This window comes from Lontra canadensis, unplaced genomic scaffold, assembly GCF_010015895.1.
Source record: "Lontra canadensis isolate GAN:19392208 unplaced genomic scaffold, GSC_riverotter_1.0 scaffold28, whole genome shotgun sequence".
Taxonomy (NCBI): domain Eukaryota; kingdom Metazoa; phylum Chordata; class Mammalia; order Carnivora; family Mustelidae; genus Lontra; species Lontra canadensis.
The window spans coordinates 14,064,933-14,090,719 of NW_022631022.1; the positions used below are offsets into that span (position 1 = coordinate 14,064,933).

General features: G+C 38.9%; 1 protein-coding gene across 1 annotated transcript in view; it reads right to left on the bottom strand.

Annotated features, from left to right (window-relative positions):
- The window catches only part of UNC13C (unc-13 homolog C), a 601,184-nt gene that overhangs the window by 543,514 nt on the left and 31,883 nt on the right, over nt 1-25,787 (bottom strand). Inside the window, exon 4 of the mRNA XM_032864917.1 lies at nt 20,398-23,646. Within this exon, the coding sequence (XP_032720808.1) occupies nt 20,398-23,389 (2,992 nt within the window). The 5' untranslated portion in view covers nt 23,390-23,646. The remainder of the gene's footprint in view (nt 1-20,397; nt 23,647-25,787) is intronic.

The following is a 25,787-nucleotide window of genomic DNA, read 5'->3' on the forward strand; positions in this document are numbered from 1 at the left end:
GGACACAAAAAACCCACCAGTGAAACAAATTGCTGGATGTACTCCCCCAAAATACTTTTGCAAGTGGTGATGTGAGGTGTTAGAAGACAAGAACAAAGTGAAGAACTTCCAAAGTTCTTTTACCTCTGAATTCCTATGATCACACAAACTTGGAAAAACTCCAGTGACTCAGGATCCTGGGTACAGTAAAGAGAATCACTAAGCTAATGAACTTTCTGCCCTTATTTTACTTAGGTCACCAGAAGCAGACCACTCCGCCCCCATGAAAGGCAGAACTGCCAAAAAGTTGAGCCCAATGTGAAGACTAAATATAATGTATTTTATATTGCTTGGGCTAACCGAAGGAGCTAGCATTCAGCAGAGACCTGTCCTAGTACTCTCTGTGCTTTCCAAGCATCCTAAGCTTGGAATGCTTCTTGAAAGAGAAATTGCTGGCTCAAGTTTAACATCACCTTTTCCAGCTATTTTGAGTACTGGTGGCTCTCCTTAGCATTCCCATAATTTTTCAGGTTTCCCTTTCAGTAGTAGTTGTACTTTTATTTATTTATTTATTTATTTATTTATTTAAAAGATTTATTTATTTATTTATTTATTTGACAGAGATCACAAGTAGACAGAGAGGCAGGCAGAGAGAGAGGAAGGGAAGCAGGCTCCCTGTTGAGCAGAGAACCTGATGCGGGGCTCGATCCCAGGACCCTGAGATCATGACCTGAGCTGAAGGCAGAGGCTTTAACCCACTGAGCCACCCAGGCACCCCCAATAGTAGTTGTACTTTTAGACACTGCAGTGAAGTGGATAAAAGTGTTTTATAGTCAAAAAGATCATGGTGTTCTACTCTGTCTCCATCATATGCTCTAGGCAAGTAGTTTAAACTCCTTATTCCCTGCATTCCTCAGTTATAAAATGAAGGTAATAATTGTATTCTCCTCATTTGATCATTGTGGAAAAAAATAAATACATATATTTATTATTTTTATATAATACATATATTATACACACATACACACACACACACACACACACATCCAAAAGGATAATGACAATGCTTGCCAGTGGGTAAACAATCAGAAAATGTCACTAGTTATCTTGCTATTAAAACATCAATTGATTGTAGCAATAACAACTTTGAATTCAAGTGTACATTGAAATGAGTTTATAATTTATTAATTATGGTAGCATCTATATACATCTGAAATACAGTAGCAGATTGATTATTTGATAGAGTAACCACTAACCTGACTTCTAACATTAGAAATCAATTTAGACTGTCTTTGGATGTAGGGTAGCTGTCCAATTTATACAAGACATTCCTGTGACTTCCCCTGTAAATGTTCTAACACTACTCACTTAGCTTTTAGAGACAAATCATTAGGGTTTAAAGTTTCTTCGGGAATGAATAAGAGACTGAATAAGGTAAGTAGAGGCAAGTGTCCCTGGAAAGGAAAGGGGTTGTGGTCTGGAGACAAACCTCTCAGCTTGGCTTGCAAGCCCCTAGCATGGCAATATTTCTTCACAACCTCATGTCCCAGATGGCCAGCCTACAAAATCGCTGAAGTATTACTACCCAAACTGCCTTTTAAGATAGAGGAATTTATGACCATCTATTTAACTTTCCAGTCTCTTTCTGGCAGCCAGCGCTTCATCTAAAAATTTAAACCCTGCTCTCTTTAATACCTTTCCTCTGTGTGAAACCTCTCTGTGAGTTGCTCCAGCTTTTGGAGTCTTGTCCTGTTCTCCTGAACTCTCCCCACTTCCTGGCATAACACTCTACTAAGCTCTCCTTTGTGTTGCTGACATTTTGGATGATGAAAACTTTCCCATTACCTGCAAAAATGAGCTTCCACATTCCCAAGTGACAGGACACACAGGAATTTCTCTGTAAAGGAAGTCAGAGCTTGAGTCCCCTCCCTAGTGACAAAGGGCACATACTCAGCAATGGTTTATAGATGTAAAGTGTTTGGATTAAGGGGGTGGGATTTGAAGGGGGCTCCCACATAGAAGTATCTCTTAATTGGAGGTAATAAGTTCCTATGAAGTCAGTTAATTAGCAGTAAGTGTCTCTATGTTCTCACTGTCATCACCATGGCATATGGTTTATTTTATTATACAAATAATATATGTTTATGATTTAAAAAAAAGAAAAAAGTAGGGATATATTTCACAAATGATGACATAACATGCTGTCTGCCTCTTGGAGTTTTTCACCTTAATATATCTCAAGCATCTAGATATTTCTCATTCTTTACAAGTGAGAAGAGCAATCCATTGTCTGAATACATTATACATTTTAAACAAGTCTCCTTGGATGCATCTTTAACCTATATACTGTGTTTCATATGACACTGAATGTTTAAGTTATACACTAAATTACATATGATGGTGGATGTTTAGGCTGTATACTATGTTACACAGGACAATGTGGAGACAAAGTCTTACATGTGTATATCTGAAGCATCATTCATAAAAGGAAAAAACAATGAAAGAAAGGATACATTTATTTAAAACTTTGGTAGATATTGCCAAATTGTCCTTGAAAGTGGTTGTACCAATTTATACTTTTCTGCGGGGTACTTTGAAGGGTTTGTTATAGACTTCTGGAATACAGTGAAGTGTACGTTGTGGAGTTAGATCAGTTGAATTTTTTTTCTACTTTGTTCTCTTGCTCTATGATCTCCCTACCAGTTTTAAATTTTGTTATGATATGTATAGTGAAATTGCACTCAATCATGGAAGTAGGTTCTGAAGTCAGTGTCTAAGGAGGAAAGCCTCTGCAGTCAAATTACCTTTGAAAATATCTTAAAGAGTTCATGGAGTATAGTATATATACTTTTGTGTCAACAAATTTGTGTATTCAAGAGGTGCCTGTATGGCTCAGTCAGTAAAGCATCTGCCTTCCGCTTAGGTCCTGATCCCAGGGTCCTTGGATCAAGCCCCACGTCAGCCTCTCTGCTCTGCGGAGAGTCTGCTTCTCTCTCTCCCTTTGTCTCTCCTGCCCCCAACTCATGATCACTATCTCTCTCTCTCTCTGCCAAATAAATAAAATCTTTTTAAAATATGTATTCAAAATGATAAAATGTAATGCGCAATGCAAATCAAGTAATTGTGCAAAGGAGAATTTTACATCATTGTTTTCTTAAAGATAAATCATTTTTGGTTCAAGGAGATACTGGCAGTATACAGGAACTTTAGAATGACTAAATAATTGTTTCCCTCTTGTATTAATCTAAGTGCCTGCAGGAAACAAAATTAATGCCCGTGGTTCAGATGAAGAAGAAAAGGACCAATTACAGAATGAGAGCTGGGTTGTGGGAACAAAAAGGGGAGGGTAAGGTCCTAGAGCCTAGATATTGTGGGAAAAGGTTACTGTGCCTGGGGCTTAATTAAGGACAAAGGGGAGGAAACAGTGTGCTCAGTGCTGGGGATGGGGGGCGGGGGAGCTGCTGTGGTGGCTGACACAGCCATGAACCAGAGAGACACCAGGAGCCAGAGCTAAGGCTCCAAAGGAGAAAGTGAGAAGAGCTACACTGACCTCCTTTCCCTTCCTCCATCTGACCTTCTGCAAACCTGACCAGAAGTTTGTTGGCAAAGGAGACTGGATGTAGTAGACATAGGTCAGCCTCCTGGGGCAGAGAGCAAGCCAGAGAATCCACTCAAGGGCAAAAGCTCTTTGAATGAACTGGCAAAAAGCATTACTGTCACTATTTAAATTTCTCTCTCCCCCTACCTCTCTCCCTCCCTGCTCCCTCTCACTCTCCCCTTGGAGCGAACTAACTCAATGGCCCCATGATAACAAAGCACTGTATAAAATGGGGGATTTTACTAGAGAGCTCATTCCTGTTAGATGCTTTTCCTAGCCCACAAAAAGAAATAGTAAAAGGATATATCGGTTACATGTGTTGAAGCAACGCAGTCTGAGAGCTTTCATGAAGTTGAAATTTGGATCAACTTCCTAAAGATGCTGGCTCCCTTCCCATCACTCAATGTGCTGATTTGCCACCACCACCACTGCCCGCCCCCCTGGCCCAAAAGACCCAGGCATGTAATATCTGGGTTTTAAGTTTTCTCATCTGTGAAACAAGGAGATTGGATTAGTTTTCTAAGCTGGCTGGTCTTCAGAAACTTAGGGAATCCTAGTGGCAATACAAATGCCCAGGTCCTTCTCAAGACCCATAAATCAGAATCCTCAGGAGTGAGAGCCTGGAAGCTTTGTATGTAAAACATGCAATGTAGTTTTATAACCGACCATATGAGGAGACCCAGTTCTTGAGCACAACGCCTGCACGATCTGAGACCAAAAGACAAATAAACGAACAAAAAACCAAACCCACTTGACCTCTAGACCTGCATTCCTCTTAACTGTTAAGCGACAGAATAGGCCTAAATGATTTAGAAGTTTCCTGATAGCCTAGAACCCCATGAGTCTAAGAAATGTCACATCAAATCCACATGCCTTCGTTTATCTTCTGCTGCTGAACTTTAAAAGAGTGAGTCTGAGTTGCCAAAACCTCAGATACCTTGTGCCACAGGGAGTATGACAAATAGTTCTCTAAAAGTTATTTACACTTCACACCTGAGTCATCGTCCCCCAATGCAATGGGGAAGGACAACAGGATGGACAGAGTTTTTCTGAAGAGTCCTCTTCCAGGCTTGTCCAAGCATTCCTCATGTTTATTCAGTCTTGTAATCAAACTGTTTTCTTATCAATGTGATTTGATTTACACTGACATGGAAATGACTCCCTTCCCCACAAACTACTTTTCTTTCTAAATCGTTTATACTCACATTGAACAATGCCAGAGAAACCAAAGCCACCAAGAGAATCAAATTACAGAAATAAATACATTCAGAACTCAATAATACCACTCAGGACAAAGCAATCATCCAACCCTGGACCATAAATTTGATGTAACTTTTCCTCAGGCTTTAAGACATAGAGAGTCTTTTCCATAAGAAAAGGAAATCCTTCTAATTAATACTTCATTAATCTGCTTAGGTTATGGGCAGAAAATGAGTTACCCAAACAGCAGGTCACAAGGATCAAGCACCCATGTAATAGTGTTGTAACAGGCAAAATTAGGACAAAGTTCATGAATAATATACATTTAGTTTTGTATAAAATTAAAAAAAAAAAATGTGACCAGGGAAGGCAGAGAACATTTGCCTGTGAACATGGTTAATTTTCTGCAGCCAGAAAAGAACTTTGCTGTATTTGATCCTTTTGCCTATAAGTCATCAATGAACACCATTTGCCCAGAGACCTATACAGTTAGGACATTACGCACTCATGCACATTCACACAGGTAAATGCACACGTGTGTGTCCCTCCCGAAGAAGTGGCCAGAAAGAATGCTGTTTCTTTCCCTTTGATCAGTCCTTCCACCTCAAATGTAGATAGAGCCTTCAGATCATTCAAGGATGATTTCATTCAAGCCCAGCCTTATGTGTGCTCAGTTGCTAAAATGGTGTGATTTCAGGATATCTGGACGAGCTCTGCTATCCAAAAACTGTTTGCCACTGCCTAAAATGCCTTCATCGGCAGAAAAACCTGCCACTGGGTAACAGAAAAGACATAAAAATGCAACCACTCCCAGGAGATGTAGCTTATTAACTGAAAATCAATAACAATAAATATCAGAGTCACTGTACAAAGGAATGTTGAGAAGGGCAGGAGAGGATGAAGCAGAGAGCAGGTGGCCACAAGACACTTCATCATCAGAAGACACAGCACTGCCAGCCCAGGAGATTGGGGCGGGAAGGCTGGGAGCCCGGGGAGGGGAGCGGATGATGGAAGCACTGCTGATTTCCACACAGTCTTGCCCTGATGTTTTTCAATGACTCAGAAGTGTTTTTGCTCACTTACTATTGTCACTAACGAAAATTTCTAACCCAATTCACCTCACTACCCTGAGACCAGTTTTGGTTGTTTTTTTGTTTTGTTTTAGTTTGGTTTGTTTGTTTTTTTTTTAAGATTTTATTTATCTATTTGACAGACAGAGATCACAAGTAGACAGAGAGGACCCCGAGTCCCAGGACCCCGAGACCACGACCCAAGCCAAAGACAGAAGCTTAACCCACTGAGCCACCGAGATGCCACCCCCCGCCAGACCAGTTTTAAAGCCCCTCAAACCTAGATATTCTATTGTGATTAGTTAGGCCTTTCTCACAAAGACCTTTATATTGTTCACAAGAGGTTGAGTAGTAATGAAGAGCAGGTATTCAAACCCTGGCTCTGCTTAAGGTGGGTCAGCTAGGTAAGGGACACTCAGCTCAATGGGCCAAAGCTCTGTCCTCCCATTGATAAAACGAAGACATAAATAGTCTTGACGTAGGGTCTTGGATTGGACTCCCCCAGCAGAGGCTGAGGCAAAGACATGAGGATAGGAAGTTTCTTTGGGAGGTGCTCTGGAAGCCGGAATGAGGAACAGGGACAATGACCCAGAGGAGGAGGGTGCATTCCTGAGGCTGCCACTACAGGCAAGAGGGGCTTGACTCAGTCAGGACCTCCGGAGGCGTGGTCTCCTACAGAGTGGAAGTCTGCGACCTTTACCTAAGAACCACTGAACACCTTTGTTGAGGGTTGCTGAGGAAATCCCTGAACGTCAGGGAGACCTCGAGGCAGAAATCGGAAAGAATGAATTCACTGATGAGGTGGGAGGTTACCAGTGGAAGAGGAGGCTGAGCTTCCACAGGGTGGTCCACCACAGCCACGGCTGAAATCAGGGGAAGGATCGGGAGGGAGACTCAGAGTTCCAGAGATATCTTCTGTGACTCTCAAGCACGTGTGGGTGGAGACTTCAATTAAAGAAGTGTACCCAAAGTGCTTACCTCTAATATACACTTTGGGTTGAATAAATGTCAGTTATAATTTTTAATGTTAAGACTCCTTTTTAATCTTCTAAGCTTAGTAGTGATAACGAATAGCTATGAATTAAATAATAATTACTAATTAAGAAGTAATTGTCCTTAGTCATTTCGTTATACATTACCTTTTCTGTGTCTACTCTTCTGTGATGCCTGGCACAGTATACATTCAGGGGCATGCTAATCAGTTCTTTCTAAATAAACTATGGGATAATAATATTTGGTCATAAGCCATCACGTTTCTCACAACAGCTAGCTTAAGAAATAATTTTGAGTTGACCGAATGAGACTATAACTTCATCAAGGAAAGCTTTGCATCTTGTGTTTTCTCTCTTCCTGGTGCCCTGATCTTGAGCTCATCACACTTCTAAGCACTCAATAAATGTTGATGGACTTACTCGCTTCTGTGTTGAAGCTGCCCCAAGGCAAAGCAGTTAACTAGCCAGGGAGTTCAGGCAGTTGCATATTTTTGTGTTTCATGAAAACATCAATAACTAACTATTAATACTGCGTGTAGCAGCTTGTGCCCAGAGTCTTTCAAGGATTCCAACCACAAAAATAATCACATAATTGATCACTTCCCAAAATGCATTCTGGATGGTACTTTAGCTCAGTTAAAAAGTACATAAGAAGGTAATTGTAGCATTTGGCTTCTGGCTCATGTTTATCAGAAATTATTTTAGATCAGAGGAAGAAGTCTTTATGCTTCTTAGGTAGCTTGGCTCCCTACTGATAACCTACTGGTTCAGCTGAAAGTCCGTCTTATTTTTGTTTTATTATCACACGGAGATATTCTTATGATCTCTTTATGTTCTCAGTGAGGAAAGTGAGTCACAGAGAGATGAAACAACATGCTTGAGACTGCACAGTTGTAGGCTGACTCCAGAGCCCACGGTCCTAACCGCAATGTTCCACTGTCTCACTGCTGGCCACAGTGGGTGCCCTAGGAGATGCCAGGGTACATGGCACAGCCCCTGCTTCCTTTAAGCTTATGTCCTCGTGTTAGGGGGACAGTAAGCCAACAGGCATCTGCAACACAATGGGTTCACTGATTGATTGGACTTCGTCCTAAAAGCAACTACGACGATTTCTCTTTGTAGTTTTGTAGATTTGTATGTGTCTCTGGATGCAGAGAGAGGATATTTTAGAAGAAGGGGCAGGGGTAACAGGACAAAGAGATGGGAAGACTAGTTAGGAAGCTCTAATATAGTCCACAGAAGAGATGGCAGTTGTTAGACAAGGGTGGAGATAATGGAGACCAAAAGAATTGTATTTGAGAAATAATTATGTGGCCAAAATATCAGGGCTTGTGAAATGATGGATTCACATTCAAAGTACTTGGCAGAAGCTTCCCATCAGCCAGTTCTGAGTCATGTGCTCAAGCCAAGGCATGGGGAGAAGGAAGTTCCAGCTCCCTTCAGCTTCTCCATTAAGATACAGGGTACTCTTTACCGACCAAGGGCTCACACACCCAGGAACACCAATAAGAAAGGAATTCAGATTAGGGTGCCCGAAAAAGGAGCAAATGTCGACTACAGTGTGACAAGGAAGGAGCCACGAGCAAACAGGAGGACCGTGGTATCATGAGACAAAATCCAGGAGGAGAAGCAGGATTAGGAGACAGAGGAAGAAAAGAGTTCAGTGCTAGGCATGAGGCTTGAGAGATGTACTCTTTGACGGAAGTCCTACAACTCATTATAGTAATCCTTTTCATGAATTTCCACAGTTACTAAGAGAAAAAAAAAAAATTCCCAAGTGATGCACAAGACTCAGAAAAATCTGGCCTCTGATCACTATACTAGATTTGTGTCACACCACTGTCTGCCTTGCTTGAGGTATGTCAGTCACACCTGGCTTTCTTTAGGTTCCTCAAATATGTCAAGCCATTTTTGGCCTTAGGACCCTGGTTCATGCGATTTCCCCTGCCTGGAATGCTATTTTTCCTTCCTCTTAGCTTAGTTCAGCATTTTTAGTCTTCGGATCTCAGCTCAAATATCATTGACTATAGGAAGTCTTCTCTAACTTCCAAACTAGAATATGCTCTCTTAACAAAATGATATATTTGTGTAATTTTTTCATTTAAATTCATCTCACCCACTTAACAAAGACTAGATAAGATTTGTCACCACTTTATCCCAGTGCCCAGCCAGGAAATTCAATATTTGCTAAAGAATGAGTTCACTAGTGGGTGAATTAATGATAGAAAGAATAAATGCATATAAATGTATATAGGCTGGGAGAGTTGGTCCACAGACACTGATCTAGAACCATCAGCACAGCGCCTGGGTGGCTCAATGGGTTAAGCCTCTGCCTTTGGCTCAGGTCATGATCTCAGGATACTAGGATCAAGTCCCGCATTGGGCTCTCTGCTCAGCAGGGAGCCTGTTTGCCCCTCTCTCTCTGCCTGCCTCTCTGCCTACTTGTGTGTCTCTCTCTGTGTCAAATAAATGAATAAAATCTTTAAAAAAAAAAACAAAAAACCATCAGCACACAGGTGGGAACTCAAGCCAAAGGAACAAATGAAATCACTCAAGAAAGAATGAAAGCAGAAGAGCATTTAGGATCTATTAACTATTAGCCATTAAGCATTTCTTTTTTTTTTTTTTTTAAAGATTTTTTATTTATTTATTTGACAGACAGAGATCACAAGCAGGTAGAGAGAGAGAGGAGGAAGCAGGCTCCCCGCAGAGCAGAGATCCCGATGCGGGGCTCGATCCCACAACCCTGGGATCATGACCTGAGCCAAAGGCAGAGGCCTTAACCCACTGATCCACCCAGGCACCCTGCCATTAAGCATTTCTTAAGGTGATTCATGGGTCATCCTGCATTGAGACCAACTGGAGATTAGACCAAGAAACTTATAAACTTGTATTTTTAACCAAGCACTTCCTGGTGATTTTTATGCATTCTAAAATCTGAAAACAACTAACTTTAGGAACCAGTGGAGAAATGCCTCGACATAGCCCCCAGAAGTTTTTACAGACTAGATGCTCTATGTCCAGGAGAAAGAAGCACAAATGTGTGCAAGTAGCTAAGATAGTGTTGTTGCACAGGGTACCAGAGTAGGATACAGAAGTCCTGGGTTGATACCTGGCCCCATCACTTGCTGGTTTTACCATCTATATAACTACTGCTAATTACTTGAAGTAAGAGACTTGAGGAGGTTGGTTATAGTCTATCTCATTGATGTTTTATAAAGATTAAATATATGCGATAGTTAACTTTTAAAAATATTAAAATTGCTTTATGTGTCTAGAAAATGCAAAAGGAATGTTGACCAACTTGGGAATATCCTATTGGTTTCCCTCAGAAAGTAAATACCATGTCAAGCATTCAGTGAATTCATATTTTCTGTGTGTGTGGCTGTCCATGAGAGTGTATGTATCTTTCACTATAATCACTAAAGAATAGAAAGAGACGACTAAAAACATGGGCTTTTCACAACACATCACTAAGCTTCAAAAAAGGCATTAGAAAAAGAGGAAGCTTAACCTACATCTCTGAGAAAAAAGATCATGTTCAATCTGCCATTTATTGTCGCCACTGTTACATGCAGTCAACAATTTCTTTTATCACAAGTTACACAGAAATGACACCTTGATAATCATGTTGCCTATAATAATATTATGTGAAATAGGAGAATGATATGATAGCTTGAATGCTAGCCTATGATTTCAGAGAATAGTTTATAATTATAGGTCTGCTGACAGTTCTGTGCTGTCAGGTAAATCAACATTTTGCCACCTCAGGTCTCCATCATATACAGTTGAATATCAACATTTAATTTCCAAAATCCTAAACTAGGCTGGCAGTAGGTAAGCACATAGAATCTAGAAGAAAAACACCTAATTCTACATCCTGGTTCTGCCACTTTAATTTTTTTTCCTCCCCTTAATTAAGTCACCCTGTTTCTGCTTCTCATTTATAAAATGGAGATAATAGCACCAGGTAATAGGGTTATTTTGAGGATTATATGACTACAGTGTAAAATATTTAGAATTGTGTCTGGCACATAACAAAGGACTCAATAAATGTTATCTATTATCAAGCTACCTACCTTATAGGGCTCTTAAGAAAATATGTATGTGCTTGTGTGTGTCAATACTACATTTTAAAAATATGCCCACACAAACATCAAATTTCATACTTCAAAATAAGCACTCTCCTTTTTAAAGTAGTAATTATTCTTGAACTGGGGAAAAAGAGAGGGATAAGTTAGGACAGTGAGGATTGTTGAAAGGAGTAGGGAGCGAAACATTTATTCTAAATAAAATCATGTTGCTCAATATATTTTTAGGACCCCTTGGGATTGCCCACAGAGTCATAGCACAGTTGTTCCAACCTGCTGAATGGTAGGCACTTTATCCTCTGAAGACTTATTTTATTTTGGGGATTAGCTAAGAGCCAGCATGAACCAAGTTTGATGAATGAAGTAGTTGACAAGATTCTATAACATGCTTTCCTTTAAAAGGAGAAGTAGCGGCATACTCTAAGTTGAAATAAGACATAATAAAAGAAAAAAAAAGTCTAGGGGCACTTGGGTGGCTCAGTGGGTTAATGCCTCTGCCTTCAGCTCAGGTCATGATCCCAGGGTCCTAGGATCGAACCCCACATCAGGCTCTCTGCTCAGTGGGAAGCCTGTGTCACTTCCTCTCTCTCTCTCTCTCTCTCTGCCTACTTGTGATCTCTGTCTGTTAAATAAATAAATAAATCTTAAAAAAAAAAAAAAAGTCCATTAATGCACTTAGTTCTAGCTGGTCTTATAGTCTACGGAGGTAATCCAAGCTAATAGCTTAACCATGAGAAGTAGTTCTATTTGGGTCAGGGTATCCCAGCAACCTGGGACGCAGCCTCAAGTCCTTCTGCCTGCAAATGGCTTTGGATGCCAGCAGAACAATCAGGCTTTTTTTTTTTTTTAGCCTATTTTAGGGACTCAATCCTGATCTTGGACCCTAGCACAGGTAACTAGGTCACTTCCTGATAACTTGTCTAGTATACCACTCCCACTCCCTCTGGGGAACATTCTGGGATGTTTAGAGCCTTCCCTATTCCCCAGTCCCTCACCAAGTAACCAAGGTTCCTATGAGCAAAAAGCAGCTTCCTGCTCACCTCAGTTCTCAATCCTCTCTGCTCCCAGCAGTTCTCCACCTCCTCAACTGACATCCAGAGGTAGACTAGCAGATGGTTTAGTAGTCACCCATTATCCAAAATATTATCTCCAGGTGGCAGATTTTCTTGCCTCTTCGGACATCCTCCCCTCTCTTGCTCCTGAACTTCAGATCCTGAATTACTCCAATGGGTACATCTAGTCCAGGTCCTAGCATCTCCCATTTTAATCTAATTAATAACAACTGATTAAGCTATACTTTACCATATCTTACATCAGGTTCAGAGTTTATCTCATTCCACGCAGAAAGTTCACAAATGAGTCACAATTTCTATAGGATATATCTCTCTTTTTGAACTTGCAGGAAGAATATGGACAATGACATTAGCGGAAACACAGAAAAACCTATTTATGTGAGATTTTGACATAACACTCTTGAAACGCTGGAATTTGGAAATTTGCACTGCAGTCTCCTAATACTATCTGGAAATCACCACATTTCATTATCAGTTCATATTTTCTTGAAAAATGGGTTCTGTTTCTAACTTTCCTACAAAGATAAGTGTTCCAGGTACATAGTTTGGGAGCCATTAATAATTATAAATAAATAAAGTCTTTGAACTCTACATTTTTATTGTTACTGTTAATAGATGGCATTTATGTATCCTTGTGAATTTCTTCCCTGCCTTCTGTAGAGTGGTTTCAAGCCTCAAAAACTATTGTATTAGCACCTCTTCACTCCTAATAAAGTCTTTTAATGTGACAAATGTCACCCTTCCAAATTTCTAAACTGCCTAAAAATATGATACTACCTCTTAGCCCAAATCATTATTACTCATTTTGTGTTGACAGAGATCACTACTACAGCAATTAACACAATACTGGCTGACCTTGAAGCACATGAGCCAAACCCTTTCATGATAAGACTTACCCACAACTTGCAATGGGATGTCACAGAAATAGCATCAAACTTTGCATTCTGTCAGATGTATATCAGATTCCATCAACAGCTGTATGACCTGGACCTGCTTTTGCTTCTCTGAGCCTCAGTCTCAGTCATCACATATTTAAAATGTGGAGATTATGTATGTGTGTGCGTGTGTGTATGCATGAATATCTGTGATATCTTCCCAAGATTATAGTGAAAATTAAGTATGTCCTTAAAATTTCTAGAACTGAATCTATTAGGATGGCATTAAATATGTATCAATTTTCTATTCTTTCTCTTTGCTCTATCTCACACCAGAATATACTTTGAAACCTTTGGCTTCACTTAAAAAAAAATAAAAGTAAAACCAAAGAGAAAAGAAAGAAAGAAAGAAAAAGAAAAGAAGAGAAGGGAAGTGAAGAGAAGGGGAGAAAAAAAGAAAGAGAGAGAGAGAGAGAAAGCAAGCCAGCCAGGAAAAGAAAAAGAAGAAAACTTTTGGCTCCACTTGGAACTAATCTCCTTATATACACCACCATTATTATCTGTCTCTCTTCTCAAATGTTCTTTGAGTTCCAATCTTATACCCTAGAAGGACAGAGAAGAATTATTCCCTGTGCATTGGGGTTTTATGTTGAACAAGAAGTAGAGATGCCAGCTGTGTCTACTGCCTGTAGGGGCCCTCGACCACTTCATTCTTCACAGGTCTCCTTTCTAGATCATAGTTTATTTCAAAAACTGAAACAATCACTTTATATTATAAGGTAATTCTAAAGCATTAAAAACAAAAAGTTTATTGCTATGCATTGCACTTTAACGGAACACTGACAAATGGCTTGTCTTCTACTATAACCAGTATCATTACACTTACTTTGAGTAAACATGTATTACTACTATTACTACTACTACTACTACTGCTAACAATAATAATGAATCAAACCTCAAATTTGCAAAAACAGATAAAGTGTGGGATATGTAGGATGGTGGGAATTTATTTGTAGACAAAATATGAATTGAATTGTTTCTACAGCAAAATCTCCTAGAATTTTTGAGATAGATAATTTCTAAAATTTTCAGTTTACACACACCTTTCAAGGAATACATCTATTACTTTCTATGCTTTAATGTACAGATATTACCAAAATCTTTTCATAAATGTAATAACCTTCTATTCTGGAGAACTAGGAAGTCATTCTGTACTTGTTTTTAAGTGTGAAAATTATTCCTGTATTTCTTTACAATGATTCTATCTCTTCTAATTTGAAATGAAAAGCTAAAAACAACTCTATGTAGGCAGGTGAAATATTTGCTACACAGTACTGAGTAGCACTCTTTAAATGTGTTCTGATGATCACCGGCATCAGAAACACCTATGGCGCATATGAAAAAAGGCAGACCCCGTCCCTCCTGACCTGGACCCTAAAGTTTGAGAGGCACCTCTCGATAGAACTGGGCCAGCAAAACCCCAAAACTAAGTTGAAACATTTATTCATTTTAAACATTAAGCCTGGAATTTAAGTAAATTCAACTAAGGTTTTGTAGACGTACAGGTTACACCATCATGGAGAGAATAGCTAGCCTTCTCACAAATGTGATTGAGCCAAAGGAGGAAAAGTCATGCTCTCATTCTCAATCATGTTTTGCTTATCGTATTATGTAGAAATATGTATAGTTTTGAAATGTCCTTTTGATTGAAAGAAAAACAACCGAAGTGTATTTTAATTTTATGAGTTCTCCACCATATGTGGAATGAGGTAGTCCAGCAACATAGCAAGTAGCCTAGCATGTATTTATCTAGTCAACAAAAACTTATTGAGGGGCGCCTGGGGCTCAGTGGGTTAAGCCTCTGCCTTCGGCCCAGGTCATGATCTCAGGGTCTTGGGATCAAGTCCCGCATTGGGATCTCTGCTGGACATGGAACCTGCTTCCTCCTCTCTCTCTCTCTCTCTCTCTCTCTGCCTGCATCTCTGTCTACTTGTGATCTCTGTCAAATAAATAAATAAAATCTTAAAAAAAAACAAAACAACTTATTGAGTACTTACTCTATGCCACTGACCTAGGCTCTAGCATCAGAATAGTAACAGAAAGAAAAATTCACTCATTGACCCTATCAGCTAGTCTAGTAGCAGAGATCTACAATAACCAAATAATTATATATATATAAATATAAATTTACACTTATGATAGGTGCTATGAATTGATGTAGACTTCCTAAGATCCTAACTCTCCAAAGCTGGAGGACATCCATTAACTGAGTAATTTTCACATCTAGGAACTTATACCTATTATCTCATTAGCACAAAGGCAGCTAATAAGTCTGCATTGTTTTTGAGTTTGTAAGAAACCTCACTATTCATGGTAGGGCAATGAGTCAATAAATTATGGAATAACTATAGTGGAAATCTCTGTGTCACTAAAAATAATACAGCAGGTAATCACATAATAAGATCTTTCAAATACATATTATGTGAAAAAAGCAAGGTGCAGAATGACATGAATATACGAAATGCAACACTATTTATGTTAACAAAAAGAAAAGAAGTGTATGTGTGCTTATAGAGTGCCAGAAATAAATTATCTTTCTCTAAAGAATAGAAGTTGTTATTTTTACTTTTTACTTTGGAATTTTCTGGATTTTATTTGTGTGTATGTGTGTGTTATTTACAAGGGCACATATAATTCATCAATAACACATACAGTTTTAGATAAAGATCCATGGGCCCCAATACAGAACCACAGAATCAAAACATTTAGTGACAGGATCCTAATATGTATACATATACATATATATTAATTAATCCTAATATGTATAATTAATATTATATATATAATCCTAATATATATAATTAATAATTTTACAACAACTCTTAGAACAAGCACTACAAAAGCTCTCCAGATGATTCCAACAATCAGCTAGATTAGGAACCACTGGTCTAATATAATGAAGTCTGAACTTTAGGGAAACATTCTACATCCAATTTCATATCTTTGTTGGAGCCAAAATATTTTCACAATGACTTATTTCTACATATTTCTACAATATTTCTACAACTACTAGAAAACAAAAGGCACACCATGGTAAAAATATCATCAATTATGTTAATTACAGGTGTCACAGTCTCTTTCAGACTCTACAGACAGCCTGGGAATGGCATTTCAAAACAAAACAAGATTTTTGTTCTGCTAAAGAAAATTTACTTCAAACTCATGTTAGATTCTAATTCCAGGTCAAGTATACCCAGACGTCAAATACATCATCCTTTGAGCTGCTATTGTACTGTATTTATTGGGCTCTACAAGTCTTGATTTATAAGATGTACCAGGGACTTGAGGCAGAAAAACTGTGAATGAACTATTTTATATCAAAACCCCAGTGCCTTTCATATTATTACTGTTTTTTAAAGAAAACCCTTTAGTTGCAACAAACCTGCGGCTAGTGCTGTCCCTTTCCCAGCATGTTTTTCCACCTTAAAAAGTGAATAAACCAGCTCTTGAAGTAAGGATATGGCTCTCTAAATAACTAAAACAACCATCTCTTTAACTCTAGATCCACCCCTTCCTATCTGTAAGACATCGGGTAAGTCATGCACGTTTTCAGCATCTCAGTTTCCTCACTTGTAAAATGGAGTAACCATTGAATCGAATTCATTGTGGTATTGTAAGAAGTAAAAATAAAAACAGAGAAACTGCCTGGAAAATATCTGGTACATAGTAGTATTCAATAATACTCTTATTAGTTCTAGTTTGAACTAGCTCTTACTAGTTCAAAAAGATAAATGCACCCCTTCTGTTTATTGTAGCATTATTTATAATAGCCAATAAAGCCAGCAGTCTAAGGGTCCATCGATTGATTAATGGGCAAGGAAGATGAGGGGTGTGTGTTGGTGCATGCACACGCAAATATCATGCAGCTATTAAAAAAAAAGGATGAGATCTCGCCATTTGTGACAACGAGGACACACCTAGAGAGTATTATACTAAGTAAAATAAGTCAGACTGAGACAGACAAATACCACAGGATTCCACTCATCAGGAGACTCTAAGAAAAAAATAAAAAAATAAATGAACAAACAAAAAGCAGAACCAGACCTACAAACATAGAGAACAAACTGATGTTCACCAGAGAGGAGAGGGACGCAGGAATAGACAAAATCGGTGAAGGGGAGTGGGGGAGATATCAGCTTCCAGTTACGGAATGAATACATCATGGAAATAAAAGGCACAGCATAGGGAACAAAGTCAATGGTACCGTAAGAGCACTGCATGGTGACAGATGGTAGCAACACTTGTGGTGAGCACAGCATAATGTAGAAGTTGTCAAATCATTACGGGGTACACTGAAACTAATATAAGATTGTATGTCAAGTATACTCAAATTTAAAAATTTACTATTTAATAATGATAATCTTCCATTTCTAATCATACTTCTGAATTCTCAAAAAATAAAGTCATAGTCTTAGCAATTAAGGCCACACTTTAGATTTTGATGTGATTTTGAAGCTTGTTGCATTTTTAAATTTAGTATTCTGTTCCAATTGATTCAGACTTTAATCCAACACATATTAACTCAGTGCCAACTCTGTATAAAGCACCGATCTAGGCACAGTGCAAATGAAAAAAAAAAAAAAAGAAGAAGAAGAAGACAAACCTCTCATCTCTAGATTACTTCAGAAGAGCAAATGAGAAATGTGCACAAACTGTCATTATGTAAGGCGGAAGCCAGTACCATAAGAGGCAAGTATCTGGGAATTCAGAAGAGACAATAGTTAATTCCACCTGATGGGTGATACAGGGCTGGAGGTGGGAGATCCGAGTCACTATCATGGTATAGGGTTTAGGCCAGCTACACAAAAGGCACCACTCAGCAGGGTTCAGCAACAGGGGAAGAAGATGACCTCATGGAGTTTCTGGCTACACATAGTCCAAAATCTCTTTCCCACTGGCTATTCAAGGTAAAAGCCCTCAAAAACAATACGACCAAATATCCATATGTATAAATACTGGGGTCTTTAGAATTCCTCTTTACCAGGACCCTATAGACAAAAGTTGAAATAATTCACATTTATGAGCTTATAATTCCATAAAGCTCTATCAGGAAAACAGCATCCCATGGAGTTTTACAGCAAGAGCTCTACAGTCTAATCTTGCCAGATTAGTAATGGAAAAAAGACAGCACTGCTGCCCAATGATGACTAGGTAGTCATGGAGAGAAAAATCTGTTGGCATCTGCCCAAAGCCCAGTAAGCAGATGGCCTTGGGCACAAAATCCATCATGACGATTGGCACCTCATTGGGATGCTCGGAGCAGTGAAGGGGCCTGAAAAATGCCCTTCTTTGGCTGCCCTTTCTCCTGAGGCATATTGGTGGCACAGGAGGGAGACAACTGCCTGACTCCTGCCAAAGGGAGAAAAGATGGCCTTTAAAATCTAGGCTACTGCAGCCTCCTGGGTAGTCAATCTGGTGCCTTTCAAGCGACCAAAGAGCATCTTAAGGATGTGTGTCTGATTTCCTCTAGGACAGATAATCCCCAACAGATTCCATTCAAAGCTGGCTCAAGGATAACAAGCCAAGCTCCAAGATGGTGGAGGGGGTCTAGGTCCTTAGTAGCCAGGGCTAGTGAGTCAGCTTTACGGTTCAACATCGTCTTACCTATTTGAGGATTCTTAAATCAGTGATGTATAGCTACTAAGTGAATTTCTGTTCTCTAAGATTAAGTGCACCTGGATGATTAAAGTTGTTAATTACTTGAAGGGGCAATCCCCATAGCAATCCATTTTGTAGACGCTTGCTAATTTGGAATTTTTCAAAGTTAATGAAGATCCTTTTTTTTCTGAAACATATGATTTTGTAATATTTATAATACTGCCTAATATTTCAAATATTTTAACCACTTGACATTAAAACATCGATTATATCACAACACGACACACATGCACACACACTGGTTAGTCTTAATATGCTCTTGAGTAGACTTCTCTGAACCCACAGCAAATAAAATACAATGGCAAACTGCTGGCCTTTAACCCAAGAAACTATTAACTGAGTTTCAGTCATAAGGATATCTAACTATTAAATATCACTCTTAAATAAGAGAGTTATTATTCTAATATGAATTGTTATTTGCACAAAATTTTGACTATTCCCTACTTTCACAGTTGTTTTAAATGTAGTTGAGAATTACTTCCTGAAAACAACAACAAAGTCACAGCCAATGTACACAAGATCACTCTGACTTAGGTTGTACTTAAATTAATAGAGTGTGTTGTTTTATATAAACATATTTGTTTAGAGCAGATAATCTTAATTGTTATTTCAATTACCTTAGGGCCTAAAACAGTTTAACAATAAAATTTTCTGATTATTCAAGAATCCACCCATATCAATGAGAAAATGACCAGTTTGGAAGAGTGTCTGATCACAATTTTGTTCAAGACAAGGATGCTATAATCAGCTACTAGTAGCAGAAATTGTTAAATTACCTCATAATGGCAAGTACCAGTTAATCACATAAATATATACCTTTATGAAATATTATGAAAATACTTCAGCTAAAGATTGTAATACCATAAATAATGAAAATTTTAAAACATATAATTCATTACAACTGAGATAATCAAACTATCCCAGAGATATAAAGTGATAAGCATGCAAATAAAATAAATGGTAAGGGATTGGGTAAGTGTGGGTGAAGTTTAAATGAAAATAAAAAGTAAAAAAAAAAAAAGTTCTTATTTCTAAGTGGCTAATTTTCACGTGTGTGATCCAAAATTGTTCCCCCAGAAAATCAAGTAAAACTGTTAAATAAGGTACTCTTTTCATTTCCATAAGTGTGGAGAGATTTCCAATCCACTCCTTAGAGGGGAACTTGACTCTACTCAATATTGACTCCTACTCAAAGAGTGACTCATGACCATTCAGGCATGGCCTAGGGTTTTGACTCTAGTGTACTCCCTCAACTGCATCAATAAACAGTGAGGGAGGCAGCGGTTCTCCATGGGGCCGGTTAGGGTTGGCTGTGCAAACCTACCTCTTCCTACTGGCAGGCCCCAAACTATAGATTTGATGGGAAAGGGAGTCATTATCCTGGAGGTCCAACTTTCCTAATTCTTTAAGATTAACTACATCATTCTCCTCATCCCTATAAACCTATTAGAACCAAAGAATAATCCCAGGCTGCTCTTTGATTTTACTCACACTCTTTTTCATGACTAATGCCACAAAGTTAGTTAATATGAAATGGGGTTTGTACCAATGCTAACAGAGAAATCTTGATCCACCCACAGACAGTAGGGCTCATTTCAGTATGAACTACTTGATTTTAAATCATCAAGCCCAGCCTGTTGGGAGAGCAGAGTAAAATAATACCCTTTTCAAAATAAACATGCAAATTTCTTGCAAATACATTCTTTTCCAAAGAGTAAACACAGAACATACTCTAAAGAAGCACCGACCACCCAATGTTAAAATACAACTAGCTCAAAATGTAGCACATAAACATGAGTACCTCCAGCCAAGATCTTCTCTTCCAGTTCTGCCATTTGTTTCTTATAAGCTTTTAAAGCTGCTTCTTTGAAAGAGGGACGGATTCTCTTTGGCTTTGTGATTTCCACTGGCTGTTCAGGGATGTTTTGGTTTTCATCTTCTTTTATTTCCATTTCAGTTGATGTTTCATTTAAGGGTTCTAATCCCCCTTCACTAACCACATCATCTCCCTGACCATCATAACCCTCATCTTGTGGAGTTTCATAGGGTGTTTCATACGAAGGGTGATCATATACCTGCATTTGCTCATCTGTTTCAGTCATACTAGTCCTATTTTCTAGCTTAGCAAGGACTTGTTCCATCACTTCAACATAATCTGTCTCGTTATCAGCCACTGGTTCACTATAGTCCTCCTCATCCTCTGCTTTGTAGTAAAAAGGCTCTGTGTAGACATCAGAGTCAAGGGTGGTACTTGATTCATTTGCAGTTGATTGGGATAATGTCCGAAATCTCCCCATTAAGGAAGAGCCACTGTCTTCATACCCGCTGAGACTCTGGGTGCTTTTGTTCCATACCACCTCCAAGGCTGATTTAGCCCTCTGTAATGTAGATCCAAATTTTGGAAAGCTGAAAGCCTTATCAGAAAGGTCAATGCTTAATCGACTATGCCATGATTTGGGTGGGGCATCCTCTGAGTCATCACTTTGCAATTCACTTTGACTTCCATACATCATGGGCAATTGGTTTTGATTTTGGTACAGCTCATTAGAATTAGCTTCCTGATAAGAATCATACTGGCCAACCCACTGGTCTCGTGGTTCATTATCCATCCCAGGGCATGGAGATGAGTTGTCATCTTGGGTGAAATCATAGCTCTCAGAGTCATCCTGAACATCACTGTGGCACTTTCCCAAGTATTCTAGGTCTTTATTATAAACGTCTAGCTGTTGATCAGATAGACTGTTTGTGTCATAGTCAAGAGCTTCCTGGGTGGATGAATCCAAACCTAAGTCAGCTCCTTGCTCTGCTTGATTCCATTCCTTCCAAGGAGAAAGATCCTCCTGCAAAGAGAACTGAGAATCACTGTAATGACTTTGATCTCCAGATGCACACACCATGCCATTACTCATTCCACTATCCACAGTTTCTGTGTTCCCAATTTCACTCTGCCCTTGGACACCTTCCATGGCCCCATTCAAATGTTGATCCTGCAGACTGTCATACAAGGTAGGTGTGCCCTCCTGTTTCCTCTGCCAAAGTTCCCGGTCTGAAGATGACAGGAGGGAGCTTCCATTAGCTCTAGTAAAAAACTGGTTTTCTGAAAAATCCTCTGAGTAAGACTGACACAGTTTGGAAAAATCTGATTCAGAACGACTAAGTTTAGCAGTGAAAAAATCACTCTGTGAATGCCAGAGGGGTGTAGCATCTGCATAACGGGTTGCAGTTTGTTTTTCCAAATTATCTGATTCTGGCAATTGTGAGGAAATTTTATCATAATCAGATTTATTTGAAATTCTGCTGCTACTAGCAGTTTTATTCTTGGCTCTAGCATTGTGTGATTTTGAACTTGACTTGGAAGTACTTCCTTTTGTTGGAAACTCTGACTTGGAAAGCACAGCGTAACTGTTTCTATTGAGGTCAGGTTCCAGCTCTCCATCACTGTCATCAGGTGACTGCCAATTGTTCTTCTTGCTTTTGGGCTCTGGAGTAGACAGCTTTATATCCATGCTCTCATATGTCTGGGAGGACGGTATCCCTCTCTCTTTTCTTTCTCTTATATCATGAGTAAGAATATCTGTTGAGATTCCAATTCCTGTTCCTTTGAGTTTGTAGGATTTTTTTAAGACGGAATCCCTTTGCTGAGGGGTTTCAAAGTACACAAGTATGGGTCGAGGCTTTGCATTTGGGCAGTCCCTCTGGTGCCCTATCCTTTGAGCAAATTCAATTTTAATAGCATTTGGTGCATCTGAGAAACCCATTTTATCTATTAGAATTTGATATACCACACTTTCAACATATTCAAATCTTTCTTCAGGCACATTTAGAAATCTCAGGCTTGCCTTGCTACCCATATGACCTAAATGTTTAATATAATCATGGATGTCTCTGGTTTCCCTTCGAGACTGGACAAACCCTGTACGTAGCTGTTCGATTTCATTTTGTACAACCTCCACACTGCTGGAGATCTCATCAATGGAATGCTTGAGAGCATTGACATGCCCTCGTAGTTCAGAAAGTTCTGTTTCAATCTGACTTATACCCTGAAGTTCCTTAAAGATCATTTCCATGACATCATGTGTCTGGCTAATGCACCCAGAGGAACTGAAACCTGGTTCCAGGGGATTTGTCTTTGGGTTTCGTGCAGTTCTGTCCAAAGATTTACTTCTTATTCCCCAGGTTTTCTTCATTGTGCTCAACTCTGAATCTGATGAGACACACTCCTGACTCTTCTTCCATTTTCTCAGTTTGCGTAACGCTCCTAGTTTCAAGCTATGTAGAGTGCGTTCTCCATCGGAGCTGCCCTCAGAGGGGGCCAGGCTGCTTGAACTCTTTCTATTGCGTCTAACTGGCATTGTGTGTGTTGATTGCACCTGGTTTTCTGTACTACTCCTTAGTTCATTGAGTGATTCCGAATAGGAACTCTCAATTGAAGATAACTCTTGAAGCTGATCCTCATTATCACCGTTGGTTACATTAATGTTCTTTTGGAGGCCATTGGCAATAGCTACTCGGTAACTGAATGTTGGCGAGAGGGAAAACTCTTTATTAACCCCCTCCTCTTCGGTGGATAAGTTGCGAGTAGATGAACACTTTGCAATCTTCTTTACAGTGCTTTTTAAGGTATTAGAAAATTTGGGGGTTTTGGTCTGGCCAGCAGTGGGAAAGTCTTGATCCTTTTTCTGCGGATGATTCTCTTTTTTTTTAGTTGTATTTCCCAATTTCTTTGTAAACATTCCTTTGCAAAACTTATGTATGTAAGGTAAAATCAGGCTCTTGAAAAGATTAGCCACCATGGAGAGCAATTACTGCAAGCTTTTCTGCCCCAAAGAAGTAAACAAGGTACCGGGATGAAAATCTGTCAATTCAAGGCAAGCATCTCTGTTCAGATGTTCTGTGAATTATTGAAAATAGCAGGCAGGGCAGCCATGGCTCCGCTGCCGTGTCACAGTCCCATGAAAACCAGAAGCAAAGCTCCATTTATGAAAGACATTCTCTCTGGGCGAAAGGGTTTCATGACTCTCTCTCATTTCCACATAACTTCATAGAGTGTCTAAAAGAAAGGAAGGTTAATATGAATATCAGAATTCAATTCTAGATTTATCCCATTTCTAACATTTTTCAGAAGTATTCAAGATACACAGTGTGTGAAAAATTGCCGGGGTGGGGAAGCAGGGGAATATCTGAATTTCAGTACGCATTTACTTTTAAAGTAATTGTAAAGCAAATCCTTACCAATAACTATGTTTAAGGCATATTTTTCTTCCTAAATCACTTATGGGTGGACACAACTGAACTGAATAAATGAGCTGACATAGTAATAAGAGGTAACAATGGTTATTTAGGAAAGGCTATGTAAGAAAATAAGCAAATTTAAAAAGCTATATTGACTACATGACATTATCATTTCCACCTTATTTCCTTTCTTAAAAGTACATTTACTTATACAAACATAAGCATAAGCATTCAAAATTTAATGTTCTCCCTATCCTAGACATTCAAAATTCACCAAATTAATATTATTTATATATGTAAGACCTTTTCTTATTCAAATAACATTTTCTTTTTCTAGGTATTCAATGACTGGAAATTTCTTAAATAATAAAGTAACGCAAGTGAGAAATATTTCATATGATGAAATAAATACCAAGAGGAAATATATTTGAAAACATAGATAATATATCCAAATTTTGAGAGGACATGACTTGGAAGAGTTGAGCCATTCCAACCAACTGGCACAGCCTTATGGCAGATGCCAGAGAACCCATCCCTAGACTAGAACTATGACTGGACATCGAGTACCAAATTACAAAAGGAAATTGTGCCACAAATTAGATGTGCCCACAGATAACCAAAAACTGGTCATATATAATTCATCCAATGATTCGGTATTTTATAATGCATGTGACCACACCAGCAACTAATCTTTATGATGGTTAGTTTCTTGAATTACATGAAGTAGAAGAAGAAGCAAAGGGAGAAGGAAGAGAGCAAAGTTACCTTCAATTTCCTGGCTCACCAACACCACACCTTGTATGTGGTAGTATTCAAATAAAATTTGGTGGGACTAAACTAAACTATTTTACAGTTGAAAGATACCATAGAGTAACGGTAACAGCCAAAAGCCTTTGCGAACGTTGAACTACATATTTGGGTAGGTAAATAATTGACATAATTCTTTAAAGAATACATCATAAACTGCATATGGTTTTAGGAGCTGGCTGACTCTTTATAAGCTCCCTCTGCTTGGAAATCTGCCATGTTTACTTCACTTGCATTCTTCAGGGACTCAGGGGAAAACATGCTCTGGCCAGGAGCCAAGTTCCACAAGAAACAGAGCAATGTAAGTGAGAAAGGGAAGCATAAAGATGGAGGAGAGAAAGAGACAGATTCTAAAGAAGTCCTTGTCTTTGGGGTTTCATAAACTGTTAAAGAGTCTAATTCCTCTTGTCTAAAATGATTAGATATTCATTCATAATTTCAAGCCAGGACCGGTTTTCTACTAATATAAATGTCGAGAAATTGACTCTTGAATTAAATTTTAAAAATACTTCTTGTACCCCTAGACAACCTTTCCTTGAGGAGAGAAGTCTTGGGAAATTGAAGTGAGAGGAAGGAAAGGAAATTATTTTAAAACCAACTTTCACACAATAAACTATTCTACCAATCACTCAACCCAAGATTCTGAGTCTATCAAACCTCAAAACAAATACTTCTTGTTTGGGGCGCCTGGGTGGCTCAGTGACTTAAAGCTTCTGCCTTTGGCTCAGGTCATGATCCCGGGGTCCTGGGATTGAGCCCCACATCGAGCCCCGTGTCAGGCTCTCTGCTCAGCAGGGAACCTGCTTCCCCTCCTCTCTCTCTGCCTGCCTCTCTGCCTACTTGTGATCCCTGTCTTTCAAATAAATAACAAATAAAATCTTTTTTAAAAAGTACTTCTTGTTTGAATTAGAGCAACAATTTTGTCAATGCATCTGATGTTTCATGAAATTGTTATGTATTTCCTGACCTGCATTATTTGCTCAGAACTATTGTTCTAGGCAATAATTGTTGGCAAAATTTTGAGCAGGAAAGTTCAAACTGAATTGAAGTCCTGCCTCAAAAAAAAAAAAAAAGAAAAGAAAAGAAACAAACAAACCAAGGGCCTATGTCCACCATTCCACCTACAAACTCACCCGCTCTACATTCCAGCCA